General features: G+C 40.0%; 1 protein-coding gene across 1 annotated transcript; it reads right to left on the bottom strand.

Annotated features, from left to right (window-relative positions):
* Positions 1-3918: 3918 nt before the first annotated feature.
* On the bottom strand, positions 3919-21901 carry rasef (RAS and EF-hand domain containing). The gene is made up of 17 exons (XM_070964589.1): positions 21362-21901; positions 17612-17758; positions 16830-16920; positions 14676-14771; positions 13503-13580; positions 13264-13379; positions 12178-12246; positions 11968-12034; positions 11546-11634; positions 8311-8614; positions 7803-7943; positions 7416-7563; positions 7101-7182; positions 6856-6970; positions 5716-5823; positions 5420-5496; positions 3919-4550 (listed from the first exon to the last, which is right to left on the bottom strand). The coding sequence occupies exons 1-17, from the start codon at positions 21664-21666 to the stop codon at positions 4448-4450; spliced, it is 2136 nt and encodes a 711-aa protein (XP_070820690.1). The 5' UTR covers positions 21667-21901; the 3' UTR covers positions 3919-4447.
* Positions 21902-22236: the final 335 nt, after the last annotated feature.

The raw sequence follows: 22236 nt of genomic DNA, 5'->3' as shown, positions 1-22236 counted from the left end.
TGTGTGTGTGTGTGTGTGTGTGTGTTAGGGGTGGTGGTGTGGGTTCACTTGCGTGTGTCTAGGCAAACGGTCTGCCTTCCCAGATGTCATCAGAGTGACCAGTCGTCCCGTTTTCTGACCTCTGACCTTTCCAGATGGTGACACTCTACGCTCCCTCAATCAATCAGTGTGCGTGCGTGTGTGTGTGACTTTGAAATGACTGATGAGACCTGAAGGATGTTCCACATGCGTTTAAATTAATTTAAGATCTTTTTTCTGTAATTGTTTGTTTTTGTAAAGGTTTGAGAAAATCTCAACAATTTTTTTTGCGATGACTCCACCTGACAGACAGGAAACAGCTCTTTTTCACCAGAATAATCCAAATAATTTGAGCATAAAACATGAAAGCCTCAAAATGATGCCTGAGTTTATAAAGACCTGATGCCAAATCATTTCTAAATAAAAACATTTTACTGTAATAGAATTTGGTGCATTAACTACATCAATCCAGCAGCAGCAATCAGACTTGTATTTTACCATAAATGAAGTAGAAAACCTTGAATGCAAAGAGTTGCTTAATGTGATGTGCAATTAACATGTGCAATCCACTTTATGTGAACAGAAACAGAAAACAGAGAAGACAAGCCTAAGATTGTGAGGAGACTTAAAAATGCTTCTTTAAAATGTTTTTATATCAAAACACTTTTTCATTTTGAAATAAACTTGAGCAGAAAAAACATAATATTTGTTGTTGTCCTTCTTTTTTTTTTGCTTTGTAAAGATTTGATCAGAAAACTGCACAGAATAATTAATGGAAGCTTTTAGGTTTTGTGCTACTCTACATTTTCTGAACCTGCAGATGCAGAACAGTAAAGAGAACCTGCTCTCTCTCCTCTACACTAATATATTCATTACTGTCATTAACCTTTCTGCTACACAGTCCCCTTATCTAATTATCCCCCTGTTACTACACACACACACACACACACACACACACACACACACACACACACACACACACACACACACACCGTTCTCAGCTGCTTCTCTCCACACACCCCACCCTCTGCTACCCCACATGTTGTTTGACAAATGAGTGGTCTCGCCTCATCAAGCACATGACAATGTAAACAGATGGGAGGTGGAGACAGGGACCCGTGCCAGCTCTAAACACACAAACACACACACAGACATACGCACACACACGCACACTAACATACACAAAGTGCAAAATCCCTGACATATGTTGTAGTTATTCAAACAGCTATGCTCGGAGACACTTGCAGACGCTCGGGGAGTATGTCTGACAGGAGGGCCTTTTAGAGCAGCAACGACAGAGAAATTATCTGATTTATTGATTTATCTCCTCCTTTGTGTCTTTCTAATGGAGGTACAGAGTGTCTGAGTATGAATGACAGACAGAAGGACAGAAAGAAAGTTGTTCGGATTGTATTTCTAATTAAATATATTTCCTCCAGTAGTGTAATTAAAATTCACCTCCACAGATTCTTCACATCAAAGTCTGTTGTTGGGGTGAAAAGAGTTGCATAAAGCCTCACAGTGTTCCAGAGAGAGCTGTGTGAACTCTGACAAATGTCAGGTGGGCCTGAAGACGACAGCATTGAAAATTAAAAAAAAGGTGTGAGTTTATTAGACCTCTGTAGCCTGCTCCTCATCGCTGCTTGAGCTTAGTGGCTCGAGGCTACATTAGCCACTACTAGCTCAACACACCTGAGTCTCCAACAGAACTATCAGCAGTCGAGTTGCATTGTGGGTAATGCAGGCGTCAGGCTTTGACAATGAAGATGAATGGATGAATAACATATCTGTCTTACAGTAAGAGTCTTACAGTGTTATAGAAGTACAAATGCTAAATCAGAGTACTTTTTTTAAGTGCAATTTGGAGGTACTTGTACTTTACTTTACTGTTTTCATTTTGTGCTACTTCATGCTCATACTTGACTACATTTCAGAATTTCAGAAAATTGTGCTTTGTGCTCACTGCAGACAGTTTTTCTACTGACAATTTGATGATCTCTCATATACTCTTGGATTTTGTTCTCACACAGACGTCAAGTACTGCTGAAGGCTGAAAGATGGTGATGACAGCGATGACTGCTCACCTCGCACAGATGACCTACTTTAGTTGCAAATCAGTATATTTTTGTTGACAAGAAGTGAGGTGATTGAAAAGAAGTGAAGAAATGTAGCACAGCCTGTGCCACATTTGGATCATTATAGTTAAGATAACCTATAACAGCCTTTAAGGTTAAATAATTATTATTCAGCTTTTTTGCTACTTGTAAAGTAGGTATTTCTTTATCTTAAGGTACAAAATTAAAATTCTGCATGTGTTAGTTCATCAGTAATATGTTGTAAAACTGTTGTTGGCAAACAGAGTTCATTTGCAAATAATTTTTATTTACATTTCACACAGCATCCCAACTTTTTTGGAATTGGGCTCGTATAAGCCCATAATAAAATACATGATAAATACAGTACATAAAAATCAACCATTCAGCATGATGTGCACTTTAACTTTTGATACTTTAAGAAGGTTTGATTGACAAACTTATTTTAAGTACTGCACATGGTACAGTTTCTGTTTGCCAACTGTTGGGACTTTTCAAGGTTTTTAAGTGGCTTCAGTATTTCTTCCAGTTGGTTGAACGACCCTTCCTCATGAACAGTGACAGATGTTCAAATATCCTTAATAACTCCAAATAAAGATCTAATGCTTCATCTAGATGACACCAGTCATGTGATGTCATTGCATTAACATTACATTTTTATTGACTTTAGACTTCACCACAGACACAGAGAGGCCTCTTATGACAATAGCAAAGACATTTATGCAAAAAGAAGTTCAATGTGTGTGGAAATAAATAGCTTCCATGCTACATGCACATTCAGATAACTCAAAGGTAACTCAGAATTATGGGTACAGTCTGACACTGAGAGTCAACATCAACAGGTGTGTAACCCATGTGGGTAAAGGGCTCAGTATGCTTCAAAGGACTATTTTCTACAGAGTGGCATCTGAACACATCTAAAGACAGAAGTCAGAAGTGTTACTCCAAAAGGCGGATGAGAGGCCTGTGATTGTGTAGAGGGGCAAGATGTGATAAATTCAAAGAGGAGAAAAAGAACATTTCTTTCCCTTTTTGTGCATGCATTTTTGTTTTAGTTTCTTTCTATTTTTTATCCATTCAAAATCTGAACTGAAGCTTAACAACATGCTGCTCTTTTCTATTATTTGTTTGGAATTTCAACAAATGAAGTTTGGAGGTGAAAAACTGAGAGAGGTTTGATAATACAGCAAGCATTTCATTTGAAGCATATTGACACCTTTACACACTGTCCTCCTGCAGGCTGATTATGGATAATATGGCTTTATTATTAAGAAACAATAATCACACAAACTCAAATTCACATGTGCACATTTTAACAGAATTACAGTCATGTACTGTATCTGAAGGATAAAGATAAGGGCTCTGCTTCCTGACCTCATTTTCATTACTAGTACCAGACAATGAAATTACTGCAGGTGTTTAAAGCATTCGAGCAAACTGAAAATGATCTGCAAAATATAAATTCTATGACACAAAGTCACCCTCAGTGAGAGGTCAAATGAAGAGAAGTGTTAACACTGTCAGGTAAAACAATAAAGACGGCGGGTCGTGACATTAGTATACAATCACACATTGCACTAGGGTTTATTGTATATGAACAAAGATGAGGACGAGCATTTCTGTCTTTAAGTTTCCCATAATTCTCAGCGTCTCCAATGAAACTGGAATCTTCTGTTTCCTTTCACGACACCGACGTGCTACAGATGTCATTTCAAACCAGCACTTAGATTGATGATAACTGAGCTCACAAGTACATATCCACCTACCACAGCTAACAGCATAACCAGATAAGAATCTGTTGCCATTTGTCTTTCTCACGTTACAATATGCCAACACTGTGTCCTCTATCACATGCACTTATTTGTCATTAATGTCACTTTAAAAACATGCTCTTATACTTGGCTTCACTTTCAACTCCTCTCACATTTTACTTCACTTTCACAGCTGTCTACTCTGGAGTATCTTCACAACATAGCGTACCAGTCTGAACAAATATGTGTAAGTGCAAATAAGTGTTAAAGTATAATAAAAACAGAACAGAACATTCACATGGTAAGAACTTTAGACAGACCTGTTGCTGAAAAGCTTAATGCATCACGTTTAAATAACCTGTAATAATGAAAAGAGCTGATGTGAAGTTGTGGATATTCTGTTGTGATCCCGTGCCCGTTATTTGCTCACGTAAACCATATGTTAAATTGTTTTGGTCATTCTCGATGATGATTTGTTCCTGTCGCTGCAGAGATTCTGTCTCAGTTCTGCGTTTGTAGTCCTTTTTCCACATGTGCTGAGTTCACATTAAATCAGATGTGAAGGTCCAGCTCTGATGAATTTGATCAGTTGCAGCAGGAGAAGTTTGGTTTTTTTCTGGGAGCATCTAAGCTGGGCAGCGACTGATAGTGAGTTTTTTCATCAAAAGTATCCTGTTTTGTTACTTGCCTGTGAGGTGGAGAGAGAAGAGCGACATGTGGAACAAGAAAAACTCACCTTAAAGCATTTTTTGCTGCGTCATTGTATGCTTTTTTTGTAGCTGCTAATCATCTGCTAATGACCTGTCGAATGAGACTAATGAGCTTCCAATGAGCAAACCTGTATTTTGAGATTGATTTAAAGGTTCCCTGTGGAGTTTTGATGTCTACTAGCTGCTGAGTGGGTCCACATTTTGTTTATCTTGTACAAATGCATCATGATGAGAGAAATGCATTCAACACATTTGTTAGACCTCAAGAATGCAAACAATGTTTTTTTGGTGAGTCACACAGAATGAAAAATCAACTTTGTATTATTTAAAAGAAAATTCCACAGAGCACCTTTAACCCTCATGTTAGTTTTCTATTGCAGCAACCTTTTTCGTCTTTTACGCTCAAGAGGGCAGCAAAAGTCACAATTACGAGCTTGGCAAGCAGAGTGCTTTTCATGCTGTAAATAAGGTGACCCTGATTGTATTCTTGGAATTATTTGACTTGTGAAACAAAAGACCAAATTTTATTTTCCCTCAGAGATGGTACCATCACATTTTTGGCACTGGTAAAATACGTTTCTCTTGGCAGACTTTTTAATTGGTTATGGCAGGAAAATGTTTCACTTGGCCAAAGTCAATTCACCTGGATATAAACCCTAGAACAGCCAAAACTGAATGGAATGCAGCCAACAATTGTCTATTAATTACACCAGTGTTTGAAATGTCTCCTGTGAGGTAAAGATTTTACACGAGACATCAGCTCCAAAGCCATTTCTAAATCATAAAAGTAATTCATCTTGAAAACAGTTTGCCTAGATTAAAACTTCCACTGATATTTTTGTCTCACCTGGCCAGGTGCAGCACTGCCTCCAGGATGTTGGAGCCATCTTTGGCACTAGTTTCACAGAACAGAGTGTTGTATGTCTGTTGGGTGAGGACAGAAAATCATCAATGCTTAATTAATAATCTATTTACTGCAATAGTCATAAACCTACACCAAACTACAAGTTAAGGGTTATGACTTCTATGATTTCTACTGGAATTAAAATAGTGTAAGTGTATATAAACAGATGTGTTGTGAGTGATGTGGTCATTAAAATGTCCTCATAAGTAGAGTAAGAGTGGGGGTTTCTTTGTCATTACCATGGCCAGTTTTTCTCCATAGCTGGTAGGAACAGAGTTAACTCCACCTTGTCTAAGATCACACTTATTACCCACGAGCATGATGGGAATATCCTCCTGGGACACATCCTGCCAGACACAAACAAATAAATAAATAAAACAAAATGAAATACAAAAAGGCAGAAACAAACAAATGAAATAGAAAAAATTCTAGGTGTCTCACCCTGTAAAGTGCAGTATTATTGCACATACTTTGCAGCATGGTGATTACAGAATTTATGTTGTGAATGAAATTAAAAATGAATTAAAAAAATCAGCCATTAAAACTTGAAACTTGGTATTATTGGTAAATCATTATTGGTAAATCATTCTGTTGGTTTGAGATTAAATACCACAGTGAGTACATCAGTGGTGGAAGACGCATTCATATAGTTTATGTAAGTAAAAGTAGAAATACGAGAAAGTCCAAAAGTAAAGGCATCAAAATGTACTTAAAGTACCAAAAGTAAAAGTTTATTATTATTAAGAATGGCCCATTTCAGAATTACTGGATTTTAGTGATGCATTAATGTGTTGTCACTTTAATGTTGCAGCTCCTAAAGGTGACACTTATTCCAACAATTAATGAACTGCCGGGAGTTTAACCTTAAGTAGTGAAGTAGTAAAAGATGTAGAGCGGTAAGAAGTACAGTAGTTACCATTAAATGTAGTGGAATAGAAGTATAAAGTAGAAGAAAATATAAATACTGTAAATGCAAGTGCAAGTACGTCAAAACTGAGGTTAAGAACAGTAGTTATTCCACCGCTGGTGTACATAGCACATTATATCAGACAAAAAATGATGTAAAGCCACGAGTCATATACTACATGCATAAATAAAAAGTCACAATTTAACAGCAGGACACCATCATTCATTGTTCGTCCAACACTTACGTATCTGCTGCATGTGAAAAAGAGAAACAAGCAAGATCACTTAGTTTGATATTCCAATGGACATGTGACAACACTTTTACTCACTAATAATAACACAAATGCTGCCATTTCAGAAAAGCAGATGGATTTCAACTTCACCATATTCTGCTGAAGTCGTTTTCACTAACTACTGTAACATAAACAGTGTTAGTCAGTAACGTCTTTGAGCAGAGGAGAGTGATGCTTTACCTCAATCATGTCTACCCACTCTCTGACGTTAAGGAAGCTCTTCTCACAGGTGACGTCATACAGCAGCAACACGCCGTCTGCCCGGCGGAAATAAGACTTCGCAATGCTGCGAAACCTGAGAGGAGAAAATGGTTCAACATGCACAAAAACATCTGAACCTTATTTTACTTTTAACCAGTTAAACATTATTAACTATTGCTAAAAACAGCATGTCCACTTATGCACTGTTGTGTGCGCACACACACCTCTCTTGTCCTGCTGTGTCCCACAGTTGTAGTGAAACAGGCTCTCCGTCCACAATTAGTGTTTTCATCTGGAAATCCACTCCTGAACACACAAAGGAGAACCAGCCCACATGTCATACTACTGATAGAAGGTAGAAGGCAAAAGAAAACACACATTTTACATCACAGTATTAAGAAGTCATGGCCAATCATTAGTCAGTCAGCTGACACTTCCTTTAAACATTTTTGTTGAGGAAAGAATGACAAAAAAGGTAAGAAGGAGGCAATAAAGCTCGTTATGGTACCTGAAGATCGACTTTAGTTTATCCAACTCACCCAGTGTGGTGCTGGAGTTTAATTTGAATTCGTTCCTGCAGAGGCGAAGCAGGAAGCTGGACTTTCCCACGGCAGCATCTCCAGCCAACACGATCCTGTAGGACTTCTCTGACGTCATGTAGCCCAGGTCGCTGTCTTTGTCCTCCTTCTGGAGACGGGAAGGTAGAGGCAGAGGCTGTCACAATACCAACATTTTAAACTTCAACACAATACTAGTGTAAAAAAACAACAACCACATTGGGAAGTTGGAAGCAGCTCTGACAGCCTGAAAGGCACCGAAATCACTGTGAATAATCTTCTAATGACCATGAACATCTATATCAAATTTAGACATAGAATCCATGAGACACCCCCTCCCCTCTGTCCTGTCCTCCATCTCTGTCTTACTTGAACACTGATGGCACTGAGGGTCTTTCTTGTAGTTGGGGGAGGGGGTTTGGTCACATTGATGGACTCAGATGGCTTCCAGTCCAAAACTGAGCTGCTGTCCGACCCGAATGCTGATTCGCCGTCCTGCATCTCTGCTGGCTGTGATGAAAACACACAGTACCAGACATTATAACACCAGCACAAAAAGCTACTCAGACACAGAGCTCACGTTATCACTATGACCAATCACAGAATTAAAACCTGCACAGTGGCTGTGAACAAATTGTTGAAAGCTCGAAACCAGTGACCTACTACACAAAGCATCTTCATATTTAGTACTTCTCATCTGACGTCACTGCATTTTACTCCTGACATCATGTAAAAAGCTTTTTTTTAATATCTCCTTAAACTCAATGCTCATTCCCATCAGCCTCAGCTGCACTTTAACTTCTACTTAGCAAATGTTAGCATGCTTAAGATGTGAACATAATACCTACTAAACATCTACAGTAAGGTATTGTCTCACCTCAGTGTCAGAGTTTTCTCCCATCATGCTATCATTGTTGTCATCCTCCCTTTTCTTCACCCCCCTCTCTTCCTCCTCCTCTTCCTCCTCTTCTTGACCTTTGACCTCCTGCTCAGAGTCGTAGCCTCCATGAGAACCTCTGAGAGTTGACAGACCGCTGTCCATGTAGATCTCAGGCAGGCTATCCTCCTCGCACTCACTGCTGTGTCTGCGCCTCAGGCCTGGGTCACACATGGCCAAGGCCAGAGTGTCGCAGCTGGGGCGGCGGCTGTATGGAGGGAAATCATCCATACGCTGGCAGAACCTGAGGAAGAGGTCAAGAAATAATCTGTGACAGAAAGCAAGATACAAAGAACTCCGTCCCTGGTGGTGCTCAGAAAGTTTTCTTTTCATTTGCCTGAGTTTTGAGATATCTGCCTCTGAGAGTTCTGCAGTAAACAGTTTGGACGTGTTGATCTGGAGCCATTTTTAACAGAAGTGGTCAACACTGCAAAAAGGGAAATCTAAGTGAGACGCAATATCTTAAATCAAGGAAACATATGCTTTGCTTTTTTGTTGGACAAGATATAGCTTCTTATCAGGCAGTTTTTAAGCTTTCAAGCTTTTTTGTCTCTTAATAGGTCTCTAAAAAATATATCATAGCTTCTTCTTAAGTAATGAACTGCTTTGTTGAAGTCAGAATTTCTATCTATATATAATTTATATTTATTTTTTTCTGGTCATGCTAATTTTAAGATGACTGTGGCTTCTTTTGGACTAGATATTTCTAATTGTTTTTAAAAAAATTGGTCAGGGAAATTTTCCTGTTCTGTTTGCACATAATTTTACTTATTTTAGGTCATATTTTCCCCATTTTATTGTTCTGTTTTCTTGTTTTTAAGGGCTGAGTTTTTGCACTGCAACATATTCCATCTTCAGTGATTTGAGGTAGAAGCAGAAATCTTAGATTAAAGAATTCCTGTGTCAATCGGCCGCCAATTGTTTTCAGCTGATATTCAGTAAAAAAAATGGGGACATTGGGATTAATGCTTTCTGGTTACAGACTGCAGCTTTCTGGGTACTACGTTTTGCTAATACCTCACTACAGCTGCACACCCACACCTGCAGCGAGCTGTGTCCTCACCAGAGCATGTGAGTGGAAGGAATTTGGATTGAGCGCTGAGTGGATTCATGAAAAAATTGTAGTGTGGTTTTATCTCAAGCTCCACCCAGCTCCAATTTTGCTCCAGTATCGCTCGCACTGTGAGCTTGAAGCTAATAAAAGCTTTTCTGACGCTTCATGCTGCTGTGGTGCCACCAAAAACTCTTCGGTCGTGTTGTTGATATGTGAGAGGTTTATTATCCAGCTGGATCCGTTAGATATATTTATTGATTCATTTACTGTTTAGTTCGTCGGAAAGTCTGAGACTGAGAGAAAGAAATCATTATGGAGAGAAACAATTTTGCTGTTTAAAGTTGTTGGTTTGGTCTGATTGCTTTGAGGAGATCAGCCTGGACTGAGTAAAAGCATGTTGACAGAACAAGAAACCAATCAAACTGACTTTTTGTGATTCTTTACTTCACACAGCATTTATAGGCGGGGTTATACTGCCACCTGGTGGAGATCCCAACAAACTACAACACAGTGAAACTGATCTATAGTATCCTACTGCTACAACTGCAAAAAAAAAAATCATCAGTATGAGCAGATACGACTAAGAGACAAATGGCAAACAGTATCAGCAGTAAATAAATGTGGTACTTAGAATTTGGCCGGAAATAATAACTACTGGCCATCACTGAGATAAAGACACAAGATAAACACCAAAATGCCCCCAAATCAATAAAAATGATAGAAAATATTTGTTTTTCATTTGGGTGAACCGACCTACATTTGTCCATCAATTCTAATACTAATACATCTTTTTTAAGTGTAATTTCTTTTAGATTTTTTGTGTCTGTAGTGTCTGTAAATGCTGAGTCCTTCATACAGTGTGTGTAGTCTGCGTCATCACAGTACAGTTTCCTGTGTATGTGTGCATGCATGTGTATGCTTCAGTGTACGAATTCCAGTGCGCCTGGTCTCATATCTGCACCTCTACACAAATAATAATGGTAATAACAATAAACTTTATTTTTATAGCACCTTTCATACAGGAAATGTAGCTCAAAGTGCTTTACAGCAAAGAAATCACATAAAAAACAGATAGAGAATGAACCAATCACATGCACCAAGACTGAGATGGAGAATTAAGCCCACTTGATTATAACAGAATTAGGATGAAAAATAAAGACAATGCATAACATAAGATGGAAAATAAAACCATGGAATAATAGCAATAAAATATAGGTGAAAATAGAGTACATAGAAAGCATAAAATCAAGTAAAATACAACAATTTAGAAGAAGTACAGCAGTGCATAAGCGCCAAGCAAAGCATAAAAGTTTCAGGAAAGTCACAGCTAGTTTTAGCTAACTAAAATGAAAAGCTAAGTTTTCAGATTTCTTTTAAAAATATTCAGCGAGCTGGCATCAATCACATGTTTAGGTTTGTGTTTTGCAAGCTTTGGGGCGTCATTAATGAAGGCTGATTCTCTTTTGACTGTTGCTGGAAACCTCCAATGAACCAGCAGCAGATGAGCGCAGTGTTCTTGAAGGCAAATAGACGAGGAATTTAGCTAATGCTAAAATACTTATCAATACTTATTTAATACTGCAGGAACATTTTCTGCCTTTGTGGTTATGACAGCAATAATCCACCATTACAAGCTCCTATTATATTATATCCTCCTCCTTTACCACATTGAGACAAAACTTTGTGCTTCGACGTCACAGAATCACATGGTTCAGCTTCTCAGCGCTTCAGCTTGGACAGCACCTTAAATAAACATCTCCCAGCACATTCAGCTTTCACCATAGTTATGTGTTGTAGGGGGAAAAACATCTGTATTTGAGCTTTGTCATTGTGTACTTAAGCAAAATCTGTTTTGCACTGTAGATGGAAATGGTTCAAACCTGATAAACCTGGTCTGAAATAACAAATACAAAGCACTCACGAGCCAGACTCTGCTTTACTCTTATGAGTAATCCAAATAACCTGTGTCTAAAAGGAAGAATTAAAATGCTTTAGCAACAATAAGCTAGTAGCACACACATTGTATACTGAACACTCATACACTGGTGCAGAAGGCATGGTGATATTCGAAGATATTATTTCATACCCTTCTTAACACTCTGCATTTCATGTAGGTCTTACCTATCCATTAATGCATAAGGTGATGTGTAGCAGATACTTTTACTTCTGCTTCTGTCCTTTATTTCTCCTGGTGTGCCCCCGTTACCAGACTGAAACACACAACAACCAAAAATAAAATGAGATTTCCATTGTTTGTGTTAGTTAAATCACACCTTGAATGTTAATGTTTGTTATGTGTTGTTCTAATGAATGTCTTTTTTAAAATGTGTTTATAGGTTTAAGCACCAGGGCACCAAATCTGTTCCCTCCATCTCACTGTGAAAAATGAAAGTCACATTCACAAATACATCATCACAGAGCACAGAGAGCTGCAGAAAAACCTGAATCAACTAATAATTAATACAATGCCATTGCCTCTTGCGATATAGAAACTGAACTAGTTTTGAATTTTGAGAATTTTTCGATTAACTGTGCAGCTTTACCCTGGTGGTCCTCTCCAGAGCAGCCCTCAAGCCATCGTTGCTGTCATGGAGCTTCCTGTTGGCTGTCCTATGCACATACACAGAAAAATAATCATTATTATAATTTTCCATTCTTGAACATGTTTCATTTTTTGGTCTAATCTGAGTGATTTCTGGGTACAGTGAGATTTCTTTCTGTCTCTGGTGGGAAACTGATGCTGTCTGACTTACTGTAGGATCTCGATCTGACTCTCCAGGATGTCCCGCTCATCAGAGAACTGTTTCATGAGCTCCTCGTCTCTGCAACAGAACAATCACAAACACGCCTGATGGTTATTAGTTATATCAACCACAAGAACAGTCAGCGTCATGACAACCTGAATTAGTGCCAGTAAAACAGTTTTTCACAGCAGATCAATTGATGCACTCAAAGACATTACACTGAATTTAAGATCAACAAAACTGAGAGAGAAACAACGATGCAAACACCATCAGTGAGACGGTTCGAGGAGGCGGAGGCTGTCCTGCCATTGGCCCTGTTGCTTATGTTGCTAAGCAACGCTTCTGAAGAAGTTATTGTGTGTGTGAAGTCACTCCAGGATATCCTGTTTCAGCTGTGACAAAATGAAACCCCTCCCGGGAATGAACGCACCGTCAGGGGGGCGCGGCCTCTGTCTCTCTGTGCGTCTCTGCTACTGAACCGAACAGTTTGAGAGGCAGATTGGAGCCTTGTTTCTCCAGAAATGGATGTATTTCTGATTAAAAATGGGTTTGAAATGTATGTAAGTTGGAATATTTGGAGCTATGCATGATGGAGAACAAGGTGCAGATAGTTATTATTCTCAGATTGACATTCATCTTCAGGTGAGGTGAGAAAAAGGTGGAAGAAACCGGCTCTACAAGTCAGTAATTCAAGCCTTTCAGAATTTACTCTAAATGCAGTGATGATTGAAGTATTCATATCCTTTACTTCAGTAAAAGTACTCATACCAGAAAATACTCCACTACATGTAAAAGTCCTGCATTCAAAACATTATGTAAGTAAAAGTATGTTAGTATTCTCAGCAAAACGTACTCATTCAGCAATAAAATGGTTTCTGTCAGTGTTTTTCTATCATATGTGATGTTTTTGGATAAATATTACTGCTGCATTAATGAGTATGTGACATTTTACTGAACTGACCAAGCATAACCATAACCACTATTTTCCTAACCAACCATAGCCTAAACCTTAATTATATGGTGCATCAACACAATGTGACTGTGTAAACAGATTTGTGTCCCCCCCAACGTGAGGAATACATCTAATGAAATCACCGTTCAGAGCTGATGCTTTGATCAGTTAGCTCTGTCTTCAGTGAGTCCATCTCGCTGTGCAGACAGGCCACTTTGGTCTGAGACTTCAGCAGCTCCTGTTTTAACCGCTGGTTCTCCTGCAGAAAGGAAAACAACATGAGTGCATCATAAACGAGGAGCTGAGAGACTCCTGACTCCTCGCACAAAATGTTCTGAAGAGACAGAAGCATTATGTTATCAACGGGCATATTCAGTCTCACCAGCGTCAGCTCGTTAATCTTCTTCTTCAAAGCTGGGCTCTCATCTTTCACAGTGATGTTCTTGTACTTCTCTTCTATCTGATGGACATGATCACACATTCAGGATTAAGGTTACCTGACCTAAATCAGACTGTGCCCACACTGTAGTTGTTGGAACAACATGAACCATACACACAAAATCATGGTGACGCTGAGGTTTCATCCAGTGGATTCAGTGGATGAGGTCAAAAGAATAAATTAGTCCTGGATCAGCTTCCTGTGAATGCAGTCAGTGTTCATAAAGGTCTAGATTTTCCAATGAATAGCAGATCTGTGTTTTCCCAAACACGTACAGTGCACTGAACTGTTCAGAGGCCGTTTGTGTTTGCAATGAAACAGATCGAATAGACGCTTCTCTCGACCACATGTCACTGAGAGGTAACATCAGCATCATCAGTGCATCATTGAGTTTTTGGGATGTTTTATCTGTTCTTATGCTTTTTTCCAGTCAGCTGTAATGAGCTGCTTGCTGGAATATCCACAAAGCTTTAACTAATGTCTTAACTAGAACAAGGAAATATGACCACATAACACCTCTGCTGAGGTTGTTTCACTGGCTTCCAGTAAATTGTTGTTTTTCAGGCCTCTTACACCTCAATATTTCTCTGACATGCTTGTGAGCTATGAACCAGACAGACCTCTCAGGCCATCTGGTTATAGTCCAGGTCCCCACAAAAACTGGTGAAACTGCTTTCATGCCTCAAGCTGCTGGAGGACCCTCCCCAGTCATGTTAGGTGTGCTCCAACCCTAAAACTAAACCGAAAATATTCCTTTTCAGGCCGTCTTCATTATCATTTTATTTTATCCTCTTTTATTGGTTTTAACTTGTCGGTTGCTGGTCTGAATTATTTCATTGTCTTAAGGGTTTTTAACTCACATGTATAATTCATGTGTTGCTTTAATTGTGTTTGCTTATGTCAAATGTTTTACTACCCACATACTGATGATGGTGTTTGGATGAACACCGAAATGTCTTGGTGATTGTTCCTTTAATAATCCAGAGATTTCAACAAACCTGGACGTCTCAGGAAATGAACGTACGCAGACAAACCGTGTATCTCATGAAAGTTTTGTTTGCTTGCTTTGATTCTTTTAAGACAAATGTACAACATCGAGCAGAACCGAATATTTACCAGCTGCATCCTCTGGATCTTACACTGCAGCTCACACACTTCAGTTTCGTAACTTCTTCGTAACTCATTCAGTGCGGATTCTGCTTTCTTCTTCTCCTGCAGAAACACACGTACCAACACAGACACATACAAAACAAATCCTAAATCATTAGCTGCATTAAGATAAAAGTTTGTGATATTATTTCATGAAAGCATGTGTGTGCGTGTGTGTGTGTGTGTGTGTGTGTGTGTGTGTGTGTGTGTGTGTTTGCCCTCTCCACAGTAGTAGCTATTTCAGAGCAGCTTCTGAACTGTGGACGGGGCAAATCGATAAGCGTATCAGCGACAGTCTACCTCCTCTTTCCAAAAATAAAACCTCTCTTAAAGGTGTCAGAGCACGACTGTGGGCGTGTTAGAGTGTGAGAGAATACAGGTGAGTGCCCTTTAGTTTTGTGTGCTCTTCTACACAAAACAAACAGCAGCTCCTGAGTCAGCTGAGTCAATGAAGTACACTTACATAACTTTATAAACACACACTCAGCGCAGCGATAAGATTATGTTCCTGCGCATGTTTTACAGACACCTCAGGACCAAAGATGAAATGAAATGAATACAAGTTCAATAAATGCTTGTCGTTTTCATGTTCATGTCATGGAAAGCTAAATACTGTTATCAGATCTTATCATTTCACACACTGTTTAATGTGTCAGCTTTCAGAAAACTCACAACCCGGCAGTTTATAATTCACGGAAAAGATTAAAAACAAAAGCAAACCAGGCAATAAAACAACCTGAATTCAAGAATCCAAAAGCTCCTGTTGCAGTATGTTAGCGACACGGTTGACAATAACCAGCAGCACTTCATCCATAAACTATCATGATTCAGTCAATCAGAAAACAAAACAAACTTAACTCTTAATACCTTCACTGCAAACAGGTTAAACTCTCTATCTTGGCTCGGCACATCACTCATCCTCATCATCACAAATACATAGAGCCTTATCATTTTCAGCACTGGAGGCTAAAAAATGCTTCAACATTTTTAATCTATCGACTGTTTCCACATCTGGGATCCACAGAGTTGTGAAATCCAGCAGATCAGCAGGCGTGTCTGAGTTCGGATCAGTAATCTGATATTCAGCCGTTTGTTTAACTTGAGGGAAGAGCTGAACAAACGCTCGCTGCTCATTGCTTTGCCTACACAAACTCTGCAGAGAGAAAAACACCAGCCAGGAATATTTAAAACTAGATCAAAAAGTCTTGTGTGTGACCATGTATTCCTCCCATTGTGGGGACATACATTTGTTTACACAGTCATATTGGGGGCTGGAGTTATGGTTAGGGTGAGACAAATAGTGGTTATGGTGATGGTAAGTCTCCAGGAAATTAATGTAAGTCTATGTATGTATGTCCTCTCCATCTGCACGCTTTCATGTCCTACCACGGCGTGTTACTAACTTAGCTCCTTCCCCGGAGTCTCTGTGCTTGGTCGTCTTGCAGGTTACACAGTGGCTGAATCTGGATTGTGGATTGCAGCTGCGTCTCGTGCCTTGGCCCTGCCTGACATCCACTGCAACTGCTACTGCTGTTATTACATCCACTGTCAATGTTACTGTGACTGCATGTCTGTCTCTCTGTCTCTCTCTCTCTGACTGCATTTCTGTCTCTCTCTGTCTCTGTCTGTCTGTCTGTCTGTCTGTCTGTCTGTCTGTCTGTCTGTCTGTCTGTCTGTCTGTCTGTCTGTCTGTCTGTCTGTCTTACTCTCCCTCTCTTGCTCTCCCTCTCTCACCCAACCGGTTGAGGCAGATGGCCGCCCACCCAGAGTCTGGTTCTGCTCGAGGTTTCTGCCTGTTAAAAGGAAGTTTTTCCTCGCCACTGTCGCCAAGTGCTTGCTCATGGGGGAGTTGTTGGTTCTCTGTAGATAAAAGAGCTCGGTCTGTACCAGCTCTATATGGAAAGTGTCCTGAGACAACTTCTGTTGTGATTTGGCGCTATACAAATAAAATAAAATAAAATAAATTGAATTGAATTGAATTGAATTGAATTGAATTATGTAATGTCTCTAAAAGTAATGGAAACATCACTGAGTGTGTGTGTGTGTGTGTGTGTGTGTGTGTGTGTGTGTGTGTGTGTGTGTGTGTGTGTGTGTGTGTGTGTGTGTCTGAGCTGATCCCACCTGCTCTCGTGTTTTCCTCTCCGCAGCATGAATGCGTTGCTCCATCTCCTCCTCCATTTCACTGAGCTGCATTGATGCTTGGTCCTGCGCTCTGCAAAACAATAACAGACTCATTTCGCTGCACTCCAGAAACCTCCGTCCATCATCTGCTGCGTACTGCCTTTTCCTTCTCAAAACATTAGGCATCTTGGTCAAATAACTACGTCATCTGCTGATAGCTTTGCAGCAGCGGTCATTGGTCCGACACAAGGGGGGGCAGACTTAAAATGACTTACGAATGAACTTATTTAGGTTTAATTTCCTTATTACTGATTAATATCTAATCTATAGCTACTCTATGTAGATACTCTATAGACCACTTGGCCCTTAATCCCAATTTGTAGAAGAATTTGGAGAATTTACCTCATCTCGTACTCACTCTGGTTGATTTTAATGATTGCTGATCTCAATAAAGCCCTCAATCCTCTAAGTGAAGCCTTCTTGAGACTTTCGGTTTCACTCAGGTTGTGCATTAAGCTTCTCACTGCAGTGGTGACACCCTTATTTCTAACACATGGGATACTGGTTTCTGCTCTGGCTCTCCTCTCATGTCTGATGACTTACAAACACAAGCTTATTCTCTGATTGCTACCATTATTATGGTGTTATTTTACTTCTGGCAGGCCAGCCTCTGTCTTGATTAGTACTTAAAGTCCATGTCTGTCCTGAATGTAACCTTTCTGAAAACCAGTATACCTCCCTCAACCTGTTTGAGGATGTCAGTGTGTGTTTGTGTTTCCCACCGTTTGATAGCAAGGGCCAAGTTCTCCATCTCCGAGTTCTGCTGTTTGATCTCTTTGGTGAAGTTAATGATGACTTTCTCGAGCTGAGGTATCAGTCTGGGCTCAGTCAGGCTGATGTTCTGGTACAACGTGGCTGCTAGTTCATTCCTGGAAGACAATCAGGATTTGACGTCAGCTTTGATACCCAACGAGACTTTTTGACTTTAGGGAGTTTAAAGGAACAGTTTGACATTTTGGGAAATACACTGATCTGCTTTCTTTGTTAGAGTCAGAAGACTGACACCACTCTCATATCTGTCCATTCAATATGAAGCTACTGACCGTTAGCTTAGCTTAGCACAAAGACTGGAAGCAGGGCGAAACTGAAGAGTAAAAACAAAAATTTGTTATGTTGTCGGGGATCGGTGCTGGACTTTTTCTGCATGTTCTGCATCACAGTGCGATGGTAAAAGTGGGACAAATACAGTAAGTCTACAGTGTGTGTGTGTGTGTGTGTGTGTGTGTGTGTGTGAGAGTGTGTGTTTGCCTTCTGACAGGGCGGACTGGCTGTATTGCTAATGCATATAGACACTGCTGTCTGTCTGTCAATAACTCACAGTGACACACGGCTCACTGCTTCGTCATAGTGTCTTACACACAAACTGATCATAACAGAAACACACACAGACAAACAAGCTGTGCATAGAAACTGTCGTTAGGTCGTTATTGATGTGATCATGTGTTTAGGAGCACAGTTTGATCACCTTAACTCAAAGAAAATACATCTCCTCCCGAGAAAAGGTACTGTGTAGTATGTTTGGATTATTCATCACAACATTAGAATCCCATAAACTAAAGTCTCTCAGGGTTAGGGTTACTTGTTTTTACTTCACGTATCTCCTCTGTCTGACCAAAAAATTGTTCTTCATCGGTTTGGGAAGCGCCGATCTATTATCATAAAACCAGGATACAGAATAAGACAAAACGGATATTCAGTGACTTATTTACATTAACACAAGCCCAAAGACCAGGCGAATGATAAAGCAGACCTCTGAAACAGCCGCGTAATGAGGGAGAATAGACTGTGCCTTCTTAACCAAAGTATCTGTGAAAATTCATCCATGTTACAGGAGACAATATCCAGAAGTCAAATCCAAAAATGAAGCTTTTTGCACAGGAAATCTAACAAATCCACAGCAAGTCGAGGTGATTCTGAAATGGCACTTTAAGGCATTGTACCCACACTTGGATTTCTAAAAAGGGATATCTCTCAAGCATTTTAAAGCAAAACTAAAAGAGGGAAGCCTTGAAGAAATGAAGAAATGTACTTAATCAGAATCAGAAAAAGCTTTAGATTTTACACATACAAGGAATTTGTTTTTGTGATGTTGGTCCATGACAAATCTTCTAAAAATAAACCATTAAAAAGTTAAAAATATAACAATATAAATATGCCAGTGACTGTCAGCTGAGAGACTGAGAGCCTCCTCACATTAGTCTCACTCAGCGATAAATTTATGAATAGGGATGTAATTGATTTTCTGCTCCTCATGACCCATATTTACACAACATATCTTTTCATCCCCTGAAAAGCAGACACATGTCTGAATGCTATGTTTTCTAGATTGTCGTCTCTCAGCTGACTGCATTAACAGCTCTGTGACTGCTGGAGATAACAGAGTGTATTTAGCAGATGGCACTGCTGTGACAATCAATGTTTCAATCCAACAGAACAGCAGCACGAGGAAGAGTCCTATGCCAGGCCTGAGGCCACACACACACACACACACACACACACACACACACACACACACACACACACACACACACACACACACACACACACACACACACACTGTTGCTGGATAATATACAAACACAGATGCAGACACACTTACACAAAATTGGCCAAACGTCCAAAATGTGAAATGTCTAAACACAAGCAGCTGTGAAAGAACCCTGAAAAAATAATAAAAGAGTTGAAGATTTGCCAAATCTTAAATCAGGAAGTAGCTGGTTAAATAATAAGTAATCCAGGTTGTGAATCGGGCCAATTATTCAGCGCTTTCTGTGCATTTGGGTCAGAATCAAACATGTGTTGAGGTTTGATAAATGGCTCCATCCAAAGCACATTTGACCTTGATCATACGTTAAGGAATGTGAGCTGCTAGTCAAACATTAGAGCAGCTTAAAGAAATGTAATTGGAAGATGAATAAAATAACAAGTCAGAAATGCCAAATGCCAAAACATGGATGCTTCAAGCACACCTTCAACCCAGCAGCACAGAAGATCAACACAATCACCACAGTTTGTAGGTGGACACCCAAGATTAGTGTCACCAATTCAGTATCTGACCATCTGTGAAATATGGTCACAATCTCCGCTTTTAGACGTTTGTGCCAAATTTGACGAAATCTCCTCAAGATGTATGTACGGACAACTGGCACACGCAATGCTGAGGTGGTTGTTGGCACTGAGACATAATGAGAAACTAGAAAATTGATAAAAATGAAAAATTCTGGCAGATCTAATTAAGGTGAAAGAAAAATATAGATCGTGCTTTATACTGCAGGCAGTAATACGTAACATTTTGTCAAAGGTGAATTCACAAGTAAGTAGTAGTTCATAGCAATCCACGTATTAGCTTTTCAGAAAGTCATCCAGAGGAAATGCTGTAATGAGAAACTCCTTCACAAACAGTTTATTAATCTGTTAGCAAATATTCACTCAGAGCCAGATGTTATGAATGGTGATACAGTATCTCAGCATGCAGTGAGTGTAAGTCTGACTGTTGTAAAGGGTGCAGCTCTGTTTCAACTGGCTCCAGTTACGATGTAGGTGATACAGGTTTTCAGTTAATCCTCCTTTACTCGCACTGAGAAATCCAGTTTTGGAAAGGATTGAGGCCTACAGTATATCTCCAAAAATGATCAAAAAAATCATAAAATAAACTCACAGATGTATAAATTTATACCAAAACAGCATCAGACAACTGTTGACATTATTGTGACTGTTTGATTATTCTCAATGTTAATGATAAAGCTCAGACTGAACGAGTGTCGAGGCAGACAGAGGACAAACGTCTAAATTTCTTTGAATCCTTTGGAGCTGTGACATAGAATAATCTTCATTACTGATTCATCGGTTTATTAGTCCTCGATTAATTGTTTTGTGTCGAATTTTCAATCATATGAAGCAGACAGAAGCATAAAATCCTCTCAGTTAAAGAGCTCTAAAGACTTGGTTATGTTGGCCTCATCAGTTAATTCAATAACTTCTTATAAGTTTTCATCACCTGCACACACATCTGTCCACACATCTGTGTGTTAACAGATGTTTTACAGACCTCACCTTACTGTATCCATTGGATCATATATGAGGCAACATGAAAACTTTATGTATCTTTGGATTATAATGAGATGAATTCAGCAAAACGGACAAACTCAGGACAGATGAATGTATAAAACACTCAGCTCATAACAGACAGCCATCACTCTTTTCCTGGCGCAGAGTCACAGCATTTGCATGCTAATAAAGAGCTTGGACGCACAAGTTCTTGGAAGTGTTTTGTTCTGGAGGAGTTTTAACTGCCTTTGAAGCTATGGATTTTCTCTTCAGTAATAGCCGACCTCTTGTACTGTATAATTTCCCTGTGAATATCTTTACGCACACTGCGCTCACTGTTGAAAGCATTCATATCATGTAAAAAATTTCCCTATTTTAAAGATAGCCATTCAACTGTAGCCCGGCGGGCAGGTGTGCGCTCTCACCTGAGGATGAACTTGGCCTGCTCGCCCATTTTTCTCTCGAAGTTCTCCCACGCGACGGACATGTCTCCACCGTCAGACTCCATGACCTGTCCGTAGCGGTCGTGGAAGCCGCTGATGAACTCCAGCAGGGTGACGGTTCCGTCGCCGTCGACGTCCAGCCGGTTGAATATCCGGTCGGCCTCGGCCACGGACACCTGCAGCTCCGCGCAGATGGTGAGAAACTCATTTTTCTCGATCCGCCCGGAGTTGTCCACATCGTAAGTGTGAAAGAGGGAGCGCAGCCGGTTCTGCTCCTCCGCGCTCATTCCTTTGATGGACGGTTGTGACCGGCTGGGGAAAAAGTGAATTGAGAGACTCACCGAGGCTGTAAACTGAGGTGACCACCAAGACGAACCTTGAAGTCGTCGGGAGCTGTCAGTGTTTTATTCTGGGAACACCTGAAACCCGAAAACTAGACCTCCAAGCCTCCTTGACCTGTGCGCTCTTATCCAAACATTTCGACAGCTGTTACGCATTTACAAGAAATAACAGAGTTACACATTGTTACACAAGCGGTTTAGGCTAATAAATAAATCAAACGTGGACCCTTCTGCTCCTGTGCCGTCTTCCCCGCATTATTTTTCGCAGCCAACAGCCAGTCAGACGGCCGGAGGAGCTGCTGAGTCTGCATGAAGACGCCAGCCATCAGTGCGGTGCGCGCGCGCGCGTGTTCACTCCTCTCTCTCACTTTACAATAGAGGTCTGGGCTTCGGGCCAAATGAAAGTGCTGTCATTGTGGGGAAAGGCCAGTAGTCTGTAATCTAGCTGAAGAAACTGGAAGTGGGGACGATCAACCTGAACAATGTCCCCAAACCGCAAGAATATAAGTTTCTGGA

The sequence above is a fragment of the Chaetodon trifascialis genome, chromosome 6, assembly GCF_039877785.1.
Source record: "Chaetodon trifascialis isolate fChaTrf1 chromosome 6, fChaTrf1.hap1, whole genome shotgun sequence".
In the NCBI taxonomy this organism is placed as follows: Eukaryota; Metazoa; Chordata; class Actinopteri; order Chaetodontiformes; family Chaetodontidae; genus Chaetodon; species Chaetodon trifascialis.
This window is presented reverse-complemented; position numbering and strand designations above follow the sequence as displayed.

Bases quoted from the DNA above. Each gene is read 5' to 3' on its own strand.
- rasef (XM_070964589.1), bottom strand. From the start codon at position 21,666: ATGAGCGCGGAGGAGCAGAACCGGCTGCGCTCCCTCTTTCACACTTAC. The intron at 12,035-12,177 runs GTAAGTCAGACA...GTATGTGCATAG, and splicing joins AGTCAGATCGAGATCCTACA to GACAGCCAACAGGAAGCTCC. The intron at 7,944-8,310 runs GTGAGACAATAC...TTTTCATCACAG, and splicing joins GAGAAAACTCTGACACTGAG to CCAGCAGAGATGCAGGACGG.